This window comes from Lithobates pipiens, unplaced genomic scaffold (assembly GCF_037356315.1).
Source record: "Lithobates pipiens isolate NorthernLeopardFrog02 unplaced genomic scaffold, aLitPip1_a1.2 Scaffold_25, whole genome shotgun sequence".
NCBI lineage: Eukaryota > Metazoa > Chordata > Amphibia > Anura > Ranidae > Lithobates > Lithobates pipiens.
Window position 1 is genome coordinate 185112127 of NW_027507787.1, and position 13415 is coordinate 185125541.

General features: G+C 41.0%; 2 protein-coding genes across 3 annotated transcripts in view; one reads left to right on the plus strand and one right to left on the minus strand.

Moving 5' to 3' along the window:
* The window catches only part of LOC143930726 (RING finger protein 122-like), a 30221-nt gene extending 19233 nt beyond the window's left edge, over positions 1-10988 (plus strand). For both annotated transcript variants that reach the window (XM_077455277.1, XM_077455276.1), the window contains exon 6: positions 4527-10988. In XM_077455277.1, coding sequence (XP_077311403.1) covers positions 4527-4623 — 97 coding nt within the window. In that variant the 3' untranslated portion in view covers positions 4624-10988. The remainder of the gene's footprint in view (positions 1-4526) is intronic.
* Positions 10673-13415, minus strand: part of PDCD11 (programmed cell death 11) — an 87552-nt gene continuing 84809 nt past the window's right edge. Inside the window, exon 36 of the mRNA XM_077455274.1 lies at positions 10673-11180. Within this exon, the coding sequence (XP_077311400.1) occupies positions 11009-11180 (172 nt within the window). The 3' untranslated portion in view covers positions 10673-11008. The remainder of the gene's footprint in view (positions 11181-13415) is intronic.

A 13415-nucleotide genomic window follows, 5' to 3' on the forward strand; every position in this document is an offset into this window, starting at 1 on the left:
ATCTGGGAGACAGATACCCCCACATTCTTTTGGCTTGGTAAGGGTGTCAAGTTTTATGCGTGGTTTTCGCCCCATCCAAATAAAGGTGCGCATGATGGCATCCAGTTGTTTAAAAAACTGGCAAGGGAGTGGTATAGGCAAAGTATGGAAGTGGTATAGAATTCTGAGCAATATTACTATTTCGTGTATGGCCGCTCTGCCAAATCATGAGAAAGGCCTAGTTTTCCAACTCTTCAGGTCTTTGTGTATGTTGTTTAACAAGGGAGGGAAGTTAGCGTTATAAGTATCCACGAGATTGCCTGTGAGTCTAATTCCTAGGTAGGTGTTGGCCAAAGTTTGCCATTTGAATGAGCATGAGGTGCATGCTATAGGTAGTGGGTTAGTGAGTAGGGTAAGATTAAGGGCTTCTGATTTGGTATAATTTTTTTTTCATATAGGCGATGTATCTGAAAAGCTGGAAGGCTTTAGTGAGGTTTGGGATTAAGATATGTGGCTGAGCAAGAATAGGTCAGCTGCGTAAGCTGCTATTTTGTAAGTGTTATAACCTGAAATCCTCTTATGTCAGGATTTGGGTTGGTCAGGCAGATAAAGGGCTCTAGTGATAATATAAACAAGAGGAGGGATAGGGAGATACCATGCCTTGTGCCATTATTGATATGTACCACTTCAGAGAGGGTGCCATTTATTTTAATTTGGGCCTGTGGTGTATGGTATAAAGCCACTATGCACAACATCATGTGAGATCCCAGACCAATGTGAACAGATAGTCCCAGGGCACACGCTCAAAGGCCTTCTCTGTGTCAATAGACAGGAGAAAACCTTTGATTCCCTTTGTATGTGTGTAATGAACCAAGTTGAGGGCCTTTATGACGTTATCACGGGCCTTCCTCCCCAGCATAAATTGCACCTGCTCGAGCCCAGTAAGTTTCGGTAGCAAAGTCGTCAGTCTAGTGGCCAGAATTTTTGCCAAGATTTTTAAATCCAATAGCCTATAGCTAGCCCAGTCTGTGAGATCTATGGCCGGTTTGGGGAGCAGGGTTATATGCACCATCGTAAAGGTGTCTGATATGGGTTGAGTGTTTCAGGTGATTAAGGGCACGGAGAAAGGGCATCTTTTGGATGTCCATAAAGGTTTTGTAATAATGTGCCGTGAACCCATCAGGACCTGGGCGTTTATCGGATTCGAGAGCCTTAACTGCCAATAGAAGCTCATCTTCTGAAATAGGTGACTCTAAGGATTCAACTTCACACGAGGTTAGAGTGGGCATGCCACTCTCTTTAATGTAGTTACACAAAATGTGCTCTTGAGCTCCTTTGAAGTCCAGAGGTGTATGGGATATGGGCAGATTCTAAAGTTTGGTGTAGAAGGCTTGAAAATGCAACGCAATCTGATCCGGTTTGACCCTCTAAATTCTTAATGGCTAGAATAGATTAAGGGTGGGTTAATGCTTTAAGAGCTTTTGCAAGAAATTTACCACATTAATCTCCTTGCTCATAATAGAAACCCTTCTTAAAATAAAGAATGCACTTCGCTTTAAGATTGAGCAAGGACTTTAATTTTTCACACGTTTCCAACAGTTCTGTAGACATGGCTTCCACGCAAAATTTTATAACTGAAACAAAGAAAAATGCTTTAATTTTTTTTTTTTTAAAGAATTTTCGGTCTTTTTATAGAGCAAAAAATAAAAATCCCAGCGGCGATTAAAATACCACCAAAAGAAAGCTATATTTGTGTGAAAAAAAAAAAAAAAGGACAAACATTTCATATGGGTACAGTATTGCATGAATGAGTAACTGTCATTCAAAATGTGAGAGCACCAAAAGCTGAAAATTGGTCTGGTTAGGAAGGGGGTTTAAGTGCCCAGTGGGTAAGTGGTTAAGTACAGGTATGGCAATGCGCACTTGTCTACCAATTGTAGAGGGTCACCTCAAGTTGTGCCAACAGCGAGTACCAGAAAAGAAAAAGCAAATGCAAATAGGGCACTATTATGTAGATGGAAAAGCAAAAAAGGCTCCCTCCGAAAGCCCAATGTAACATAGTAAATGCAAACAAAAGTAACACTGACTATATAAGAACAATAGCCTATTTAAATCCAGGAAATTGGCAGAACATACTACCATTGAAAAGATATTACAAAATGATTCTATTTATTGTAAAAAGTGAAATTCTGCCCAAAACAGTGAACTTAAAAGAGGAGGTTCAGCCGCCCCCCCCCCCCCAAAAAAAATTAAGTCAGCAGGCACAAATACTACAGCTGCTGACTGTTAATATATGGACACGTGCCTGTCCAGGGAGCCTGCAATGTTGGCGCCCCAGCTGATCTTCGGATCAGCTGTGAGGTGCAGCCGCTGCCATTCCTGGTAAGGGAACCTTTCAGCTTCACAGTCGGTCAAAAACAGGTACCCATCCCCCCAAAAGGTTCCCAACGTGGCACCAGAAAGCGGGAGGGGATGGATAAGTGGAAGGTTCACTTTTGAGTGCAACGCCGCTTTAACCGCATTGAAGGCATGAGATGCAATTGTTTCCGGCTTAAAAGGGTCCTCAAAGATAGGATTCCATACATTTGCCCTTTACAGTTAGCAACAGTCATACAAATGGACAAAGCTGAACAGACCGGTTGCAAGGCAGGACCACCAGGAGCAAAGCTTACCTTTAATATAATTTCAAAAGCATCTACAGAACCCTTAAGGCTGGGTTCACATATGAGCATGCAGCAGTAGCATGCTCATATGTGCATTCTATTTGCACTAGTGTGAACCCAGCCTAAATGGCATCCTCAACAGGAATAGTGAGATGCTCGTGGAGAGCTGATAAGACAGGATCCACTATAACGACAGACCATTTGTTTTCCCCCAAAAATTCCTTTTCCACAAGATATATGTTGTGGAGGCATGAATACTTTTTCAGCATTTGGAGAAAACCTTATGCAAAGCATGGTTAATTTCTATGTGCAAAGGAAAAGTAGACGTCTGCAGCTGCCCAGTGCACTATACAAGCATACAAGATCTCGTATAGGCTGAAGAGATTCTGGTGCTGCTAAGTTAAGGCTTGGGTGCGCCACAAAAATATGTGATCTGACAGTTTTAAGCATAGAGCGTGAAATCTTACCTTATGCCACATAAATTGCACAAGGTTTAAAAAAAAAAATCATCTGCAGCCTCCTGTTCTCTGTCCACTTCACCTTCCTCAATGAGGTTTTACAGTTCACGGTCATACTCCTGAATAGATTCAGGTAGTGGAGACAACACTTTTGGCATTTATAGAAGGGCAGAGCGTTTTTAAACAAATCAGGCACAGCTACAGTGAAATCTGTCTTGGATAGACTGTTCTCCTGAGAGGGAGCTTATTTCCCTCCCAGGTACTTCTATAGCGCCATTAGTGTATGCAGTGCTTTACATAGAGTATAAAGTCACATTAGTCCCTGCTCTCAAGGAGTTTACAACCTAAGGTCCCCAACTCACATTCATACATACATACTAGGGCCAATTTAGATAGGTGCCATTTAACCTACCAAGCATGTGTTTGGAGTGTAGGAGGAAATCCACACAAGCACAGGGAAAACATGTAAACTCCATGCAGGTAGTGCCATCGTTGGGATTTGAACCAGGGCCCCCTGTGCTGCTAGGCGGAACTACTAACCACTTAGCCACTGTGCTGATCACCTTAAGCAGTAGCTGGTTTTGCCTCAGTTCTGCCTGTAGCATGAGTGTTATTAGGCCCTTTTCTTTTCAGTACCTTGTCGCTTGCTATTGCCTATACTCTGACCTCTCCTTTGGGCCCCACATCCAATCAGTGGCTAAAACCTGCCGCCCTAACCTCCCCAATCTCTTCACTGGTTTCCACTAGCCCAACACTAAAAACTCATTTATTCAGGGAAGCCTACCCCACACCTCCACCTAAGAACTGTACTTGAGTTACCTCCATCAGATCATCCTCTGCAGCCATCGCCTTTGGTACCATCTCCCCCTTCCTTTATATTGCAAGTGTCATGAGCAGAGCCCTCCTATTCCTGGTGCTATATAAATCCTGTATAATAATATTTTCTAAGTTAGGGATTTCCATGCGGGGGACTCACAAAATGGATGCAGAATGAGACGATAGTAGCATTTCTGAGAACACCATCTTCGCTTCATACACACCATGGCCTTAGTCATTCCAATGGGTAAGCCATTCTTGAGATGACTGCCACCATCAATTTGGCTTACCCATTGCGGTGCATCTTGAAAAGGGGCAAAATTTGAACCTCGTTGAAGGAAAGATTGCTGGATTAGAAAGGAAGCTGAATATTGTCCCAGGTTGGCTGCACTCTGAGCGGTGGGGAGATTTATTTAAAAAAAAAAATAAAAAAAAAATAAGGACAACTTCACAAAAAGGTAGTGAAATTGTGCTTTAAAAGAAGCGTGACAAATTATAGGCTGCCATTTCATTACCCCATTGAAAAAATGCTTTTGCCGTCACTGGTCTGGAATAAAACATCCGCAACCAAAAGTTATTCTATTTAATCCTAATTTTTTATTCTTTGTAGGTGCCTCATGAAATGGTTAGAGGTGCGGAACGCTTGTCCAATGTGCAATAAAACCATTTCCATACCAATACCAAGACCCTCTTTGGAACACATGTGAATGTACGACTTAACATATGTGTACAGTTCAATAGTTTCTATTGACCAGTTGCTGATTCACAACTATGTGGCTGAGGAATGGAACATGTACTAGCAATCAAGTGGCTGTAAAACAAAAAAAAAAAAAAAAAACTTGCACACTGGCATAGCAATGACAAGGGTTTGCTCAGCTGCAGTACAGACAGCTTTATGGGTTATTTGGGGTGGCAGCTATCTGATTGGGTATGAGACATTGCTTCTTCAATGAAAGCCGTATATAGAAACTTCATAACATATCAATCAGTTAGTATTAAACTACAGCCAAAAATAGATTAGGTAACCATGAAGAGACACATAATGGAACCCGAGACTAGAGTAGAGGTTAAAGTAAGTTGCAAGGCTTAAATGCAAGAAGGAAAAAAAAAAAAAGACATGTATTTACATGAAAGAAAATGAAAGCGAAGGAATAGAAATGGAGAGCACGGGAAGTGCTGCAAGGAAATGTGGCCAGATAATGTCAAATTTTTTCTAAAAGGAAACCTGTCATATCAGAACTATAGTAGGCTATTATTGCTGACCTGCTTTCTTAAATTCTCTGGTTGTCCTATGTATCCCCAAACCTCTAAATTTTGTAATATATTTTAAAGGAAATATCGAGGGTTATATGTGGCACACTTTTTTTTTTTAAGATTTTTATTATTCGGGATTTATATAGCTCCAACAGTTTGTCAGTTTGTGCAGCGCTTTGCAATATAAAGTGGGACACTACCCAGTACAATACAGGAGGAATAGGAGGGTTCTGCTTGTGAAGATTACAATCTAAAAGGAGAGGGAAGTGGCACAAAATGTAATGGCTGCAGGGGATGATCTGATGGAGGTGACTCTTTTTTTGTATTTTTTTTTTTTTTAGGTGGAGGTGGGGTAGGCTTCCCTGAATAAAGGAGTTTAAGGCTCGCCGCCCTTGAGGCAGAACAGACCTACTTGGGTAGAAAGTTTGAGAGGATGGGAGGGGTTCTGGAGGCAAGCATGGGAAGAGGTAACAAGGGAGCTTTATTAAGAGATATAGCACATATTTGGTATTTTTAATGAAATGGTTTCTTTTTACATCATGGCATATTTGTCAGCTTATAATAAACGAAACCTTTTCTGGTATGTAGGTTTTTATTTTAATACTGTAATTTGAACAGTTCTAGTATTAAACATATGGACACTGCCACCTTCTAGCTGCAGTAGTATTTGCAGGTTTATATTAAATCTTTTCAGCCCGCATGTGTTCACTATGTCATAGCTGACACTGCATTTACATGATTGGGAACCACTCTGATTGGTTCATAGTTGATAGTGGAGGACAAGAGACTTTTAACGTATCTCCAGCTCAGGGAATTGTGATAGCAAAAGTTTATATACAGATTTCAGGTGGGAAAGGGTCATGCAATGTCAACCTGAAAGGAACAAACTGATCATAAGTTCAAGACATCCTTTTGACTTGATCTTAGTCATGTACCCAAAGCAGTAAAGACAGGGCCAACCAGGCAACTTGCATTTCAGGAACAGGCCATCAATGTCAGCCTACAATTTTTAGCAGAGGTTACCTTTATTTTGGCAAGGCTGCCGAGCCAACAAAATGTGAGGAGGATGAAGCTTTGATGGAAGCTCTTGAAAGTAGGTGAGCTATAAAAGGAGGAACAGTGCACAGAATGGATTGCCAAATTATGCTTTTGGATCAGATTAGCCTCATTACAGATAATTATTCTGAAGCAGAAGCAATGCACAAATCACGAGTAGTTTGTTTACTCAGGAAGATGCCAGTTTCTGTTTACAGATCTTGTATATACATTGCTCAATGTTCAGAATGCAGGTACTACAAAAAAACCTTCTAAAATTCATAGTTGTTAAGCATTTGTGTTAGATTGTTTTTGCTTTGTTTGTTTTTTGTCTCCATACTGATAAAAATTACATTTAGTTCACATGAGGATTTACATGTTGCTTTTATGAAAGACTATTTGCTACATGTAGGAATTTTCTTAGTGTGCTGGTAGGTCTTGTTACAAAGCGATGCATATTATAAGCACTAGATGGAGTGTTCACTTTGTTCAAGCTGAAGGGGTAGGTTAACCCCCCCCCCAAATGTGTAGCAAGAGGAGAACAGTTCACATTAGGGCCTCATGCACACTGGATGTTTTTAACAATGCTATTATTAATCTGGTGTGTGTGTTTTTTTTTCCCTGCCTCTTTACGCCCCTGCTTGTTGGTCTAAGTGTCCATGCATACATAGGCATGACGCGGCAGACCCGATCGGACCAGCCATTACTCTGTAATCTGACACTTCGCTCCTACATATAAAAATCATCATTTTTTTGCTATAAAATTACATAGAACCCCCAAATATTATATATAGTTTTGTTAGCAGAGACCCTAGAGAATACAATGGCTGTTTTTGCAACTTTTTTCTTTTTTCCACACAGTATTTGCGCAGCAATTTTTCAAACGCGTTTTTTTTATTTTTTTTTATAACAGTAAATTTAGCCCAATTTTTTTCCATAATGTGAAAGATGAAGTTACGCCGAGTAAATAGATACCGAAACAGGTCATGCTGCAAAATTGTACACGCTCGTGGAATGGCACCAATCGGTACTTAAAAATCCCCCATAGGTGACGCTTTCACATTTTTTACTGGTTACATGTTTTGAGTTACAGGAAGTGGTTTAGGGTTAGAATTATTGCTCTAATGTCCGTGGAGACACCTCACATGGGTGGTTTGAACACCATTTTCATATGTGGGCAGGACTTGCGTATGCGTTCTCTTCTGCAAGCACACGGGGACAGGGCCGCTTAAATTTTTTTTATTTTACTTCATTTTTATTCTGACATTTAAAAAAAAATGATTTTGATCACTTTTCCTATTATAAGGAATGTAAACATCCCTTGTAATAGGAATATGAATATGACATGACAGGACCTCTTTACAGTGAGATATGGGGGTCAATAAGACCTCCCATCTCACCTCTAGGCTGGGAAGTTTTTTTGTTTTTTTAATGCAGAGGCCAGGTGTGACATCATAACATCGCACCCAGCCTCCGAAGACCATCATAGAGACTCCGGCGACCATCTGGTCCGCCGGAAATCTCTATGGTCAACGTCCAGGGCTGGCGGTTCCTGTCTCCAACTCATCGATCGCTGTGGGGAGTTGGTAGAAGCACCGGAGGGCGGCGGGAGGGGGAACGTCGCCTTTCGCTGCCCGTAAGAATGATCAATCGGCGGAACAGCCGCTATGATCATTCTTATGGTGTAGGGAATCGCCGGCTAAAAATGCCAATATCTGAATGATGCCTGTGGCCTCAGGCATCATTCAGATATACCACCACAAATATGAGGACGTCATATGACGGCCTGCCGATGGCAAGTGGTTAAGGTGACAAAACTTCTGTGCTGAAGCTGCCCCCAGAACCCCCCCCCCCTTTTTTTTTTTTTACTTGAACCCATCCGTTCTAGCGACAAGCACGAGCCCCAGCAGCTGTCTCTATCCTCACTGGATAGATTGACAGCAGTGGGAGCCAATGGCTCCTGCTGCTATCAATCAAATCCAGTGACATGAGAGCGGGGGGCGGGGCCAAGTCCTGCTGTCTGTGTCATTTAAAGCAGCAGAGGGACGCGTGAACGTGCCTGCACAGTTGCCCCCATGGAAAGTTTTTCTACGTGGGGGCACTCGATAAAGGGGAGGAGCCAGGAGCACTGTTGGGGGAACCCCAGAAGAGGAGGACCGGGGCTGCTCTGTGCAAATCCCTTGTACAAGGCAGGTAAGTATAACATGTTTGTCATTTAAATTTTTTATATTATATATATATATATATATATAAATAAAATATGAACCTTCACAATCACCTTAAATGCGCAAGCATTAACAACTGTCAGGCATTTTTTCTCAAAACTCTGCCGTTTAGGATGAAATGTGTCTGGGGAAGATGGGCATATGTCCTGTGTGCAAGAGACCTAAATCCTAGTAAAAGCATCCACTTTCAGGAAACAAAATTTCTCTCACACTCCCAGGACTCATACTAATGGTTAAAAAAAAGTTGATGACTGATGATCTACAAAAGAGATCTTCAAATTTTATCCAAAAAATAAAATAAAAACAGGTCTCAGCTATCATTCCTAAAACATCTTCACATCTTCCTGAATTATTTGTATGATGAAATCCGGAAGGGTAGGAACAATATTCTTTACCACTTCAGCCCCTGAAGATTTTACCCCCTTAATGACCAGAGCCTTTTTTTTGCGATACGGCACTGAGTCTCTTTAACTGACAATTGCATAGACATGTATTCTTCTACATGTTTTTGGTAAAAAAAAATAGAAAATAAAATAATAAAATCGCAATAAGTGTATAGTGATTGGTTTGCGCAAATTTTATAGTGTATACAAAATAGGGGATACATTTATGGCATTTTTATTTATTTATTAGAAATGGTGGTGATCTGCGATCTTTTTAAATCTGGACTGTGAAATTGCTGTGGACAGATTGGCCATTTTTGACACTATTTTGAGACCATTGACATTTATACAGCGATCAGAGCTAAAAATAGCCACTGATTACTGTTACTGGCAAGGGAGGGGTTAAACACTAGGTGGCGATCAAGGGGTTAAGTGTGTTCCCTCAGCATATTCTGATGACAGGTAACAGTACATCCCTGTCATGTCACTAAGCAGAACAGGGAAAAGCATGGATAACATTGCATTCCCCTGCTCTGCCTCTACTCGCCACGATTGCAAGCCGCCGCCGGACAGAGTCCGCGGGACCTGCGATCCCGCTCTTGTGAAATGACGTACAGGTACGTCAGTTCGCGTAGGAGTGCCATTCTGCCAACATATCAGTGTGAGCCGGTCGGCAAGTTGGTAAAATGAACGTTAAATTATTTTTATACTACTGGTTTTAGGCTGGGTTCACACCGATGCGGCAGCGAGAACCGGATGTGATTCGCACCGCACTGCAGTGCAAATCACATCTGATCTCTGTGCGATGCGAGCTCAGCCATACAGATAGTATGGCTGAATTCGGATCGCACCCGCCGCAAACTCGGGACCCTTTTTTTGGTCCGCAGCAGAATCGGATCGCATGGGTGTTCACACCATGCGATCCGATTCCTGTCCGAATTTGCAGATCGCACTGCGATATGCGAACTGATCTGGGGGTGTCATTAACATTTCACTGACACTCCCAGCAGTCCGCATAGGGCAGTGTGAACTGCCAGCGGGAGGCATGCGATGTGGGAAAACGCCGCAGATTCGCGGCGTTCCCGCATCGCTCCAGTGTGAACCCAGCTTTAATAACAGATATACAAAAAGCTAAAGATGAGACTGTGCACCTTTTTGTTCCAGGAGACTCAGGGACAGAGAAGCTGCTCCCACTTCAAGGGACAGCATGGTGTTTTTTTAATAAGCAGACTTTTTTTTCAACCTTTTACAAGCCACAAATATATATTTTTTGTAACTTGTATAACATTATTAATTTTACTAGTAACAAAGGCCAGCATTGCCTGCAAGCATGTTAGCAAAATATGTATACCTGTCACAAGCCACAAAAATCCGAATTTCTGCTGTGTCAGGGGGCTGTGTCCATTCTCTGAGCCACCAAGTAGCATTCAGTGTAATACAATCTCTTCTGCTATTTGGGTCAATTTCAGCACATTCCAGTAAAGGAAACCAGCACCCAAAGAAAATATAAAAGAGTTTTATTACCCGTCTTATCTTTAGCACTACAAACTTAACGCTTGGTACGGAGTTTAGTGTTTAAGTTCTGACTTTACTGGCTGCACTTATCCCAGATCTGAAAGTCATCACACTGAAAACCCAATACGGCCAAGCAAAAAGCATTTTGAGAAGGTTGCCAGAAATAGCAACTTATAATTTACCTTTTAGCATAGGTTAACTTTTAGGGAAATTTGGTGCTGTAGACTAAGGTTGCAACTATATGTTGCCAATAAAAATAATAGCAACGTTAAAAATCCCTCAGGTGATCTTGCTGTTTTAGATATGGAATTTCCCAAAGTTCAATGTACTTCACAAACTGTATCTGAATTCACGATGTTAATTTATTGTGACATTTGAAAGTGAATCAGCAATGTACAAAATGCCACTGATGACATAATAAAAATGCTCTATCCTGCCAGTTGACTGTCTGTCTTTTTCCTGTGTGGTTTCTGAAATTCCAATATTGAACATCTGAATCTCATTATTTCTTACAGACAGCATAAAACCCTAAGGGAAGTAAATATATAAAACCCATGTGATTTACACAGCCACAAAAACAAGTCTCTCAGGGTGGATTGTACATAATGGGCGGTTGCCTTATTCCACATCTGTACAAAGTCAGTGAAAAAAAAAAGAAAAGTCCTTCAGAGCAGATGGCTCTAGCTTGTGCCCACAGAACTCTTAGATTCAACATATTGCAGAGCCTTCTCCTTCACAGCTTGAACGGTCTTCTCATTGCCATGTTTCTTCTCATATTCCAGATAACGCTTGAAGAAAAATTTGATCCTTTTCGCTGCTAAACTAAGGTGGATAACTCGTTCAAATATATCTCTGCAAAGAGAAAAAGTGTAGGAAAATGACTGTGATAACATAGAAGAATAATGGCAAAAGAAGACCAAGTGGTCAATTAAGTCTGCCTTTTTCTTACTTTTTTTGTCAGGGTTTAGATTTAGGTTTGAATCCTACTGCCGACTAAGTTAATCACCTCTGCTGAAAGTCTATCCAAAGCATCAACTTCTCTTTAGGTAAAATATTACTTTAGAAAGTTAATGTTGAACTTTCCTCTTGCTAGTTTGAGATCCTGTCCACACATTCTTGATCTTGGCATCATACTGAAAATATTGGCTTTCTGAACCTTATTTATTCCCTCTAAACGAATTTAAAGGTTTCAAATCAAGTCTTCCATTTTCCCTTCTTTGCTAAAGACTGTATATATTAAGCTCCTGTCTCTTGATATGTTTTATCCATTTTTTTTTTTGTTGCCTCTCTCTGGACTCATTCCATCTTATTAAAATATACAAGATAATATATTATGACATATCAATATCTTGTAAATTGAGTCTCCCGAACTTTAAACAGTAGTCTAAATAAAAAGATATTATGTAACAGTGTTTGGTTTTAAATATACTTTAACCACTTCAGCCGTGGAAGGATTTATCCCCTTCCTGACCAAGCCCTTTTTTGCGATACGGCACTGTGTCGCTTTAACTGACAATTGTACGGTCATGCGACATTGTACCCAAAACAAAATTTATATATTTTTTCCCACAAATAGAGGTTTCTTTTGGTGGTATTTGATCACCTCTACGTTTTTTATTTTTTCCCCTATAAACAAAAAAAGCGACAATTTTGAAAAAAAAAGCAGTATTTTTTACTTTTTGCTATAATAAATATCCCCCAAATTTATATATATATATATATATATATATATATATATATATATATATATATATAATTCTTCCACATGTAGTATTCTACATATTTTTGTAGAAAGAAAAAAAATCGCAATAAGCGTATATTGATTAGTTTATAAATACATTTATTTTTATTAGTAATGGTGGTGATCTTCGACTTTTATCGTTACAGCGGCAGACATATCAGACACTTTTGCCACTATTTTGGGACCATTGGCATTTATACAGCGATCAGTGCTATAAAAATGCACTAATTACTGTGTAAATGTCTGGCAGGGAAGGGGTTAACTGTCTTCCCTCAGCATGTTCTAACTGTAGGGCGGATGGACTCACTAGAACAAAAAAAAAAAAAAAAAAAATAATCACAGGCAGTAGTAGTACATCCCTGTCATTTTGCTAGGCAGAACATGGAAATATCTTGTTTACATAAACATCTCCCCATTCTGCCTCTTAGGCCTCTTTCACACGGGGCGGATCAGTAATGATCCGCCCCGCGATGATCCGCTCGCTCAGCGGGGATCGCTCCGGTGTCCCCGCTGAGCCGGCGGCGGACAGGGCGGTCTCCGCACACTGTGCAGGGACCGCCCTGTCAGCTCTCCGCTCTCCTCTATGGGGATCGGATGAGCACGGACCGTCTGTCCATGTTCGTCCGATCCACTCTGCAGACGGACAGAAAAATAGGATTTTCCTCCGTCTGCAGAATCGGACAGTTGCGGAGGCGGACAATAGCGGATGTCTGCGGATGCTCCTCCGCAGACACCCGCTATCCCATAGGGATGAATGTATGCCCGTATTTCATCCGCAAATGGATGGATGAAATACGGACATACCATCCGCATGTGTGAAAGGGGCCTTAGTGCCACCGGCAGACAAAGTCCGCAGGCACGCTCCCGCTAGCCTCGGACAACGCATTGATATTTGGGTACATTGTTTTGCACATCCGTGCCACTTTGCAGACGTATATAATCGCATGAGCCAGTATGCAAGAGGTTAACATCAAGATCTTCCCATCATAATTCCTGATGTTGACCTGGGATTTTTAGGGAACCCCACCCTCCTGTAGCATTTTGCACAATATGAAGTACAAAGTCCAACTGGGAGAGTAAGGAACTCTAGCTATTTTACAGAGGATCTCAGGGATGTAAAATGGTTACATGGTTTAGCTCTAGTATTTACCAAATTATTAGTAGTTTAGACTTGACTTTCTATTAAAAATGGGTGTGCTTCCTATAAGAATTCAGTAAGATTGTCAACAGCTGGTTGGCCATATTTCAGCATATTTTTTTATCATTAACCTATATTATAAAAAGTGTAGTGGTCTGTTGTATGGTCAAAAGAACATAAAATGTCCATCAATATCAGCGGGTCTAGC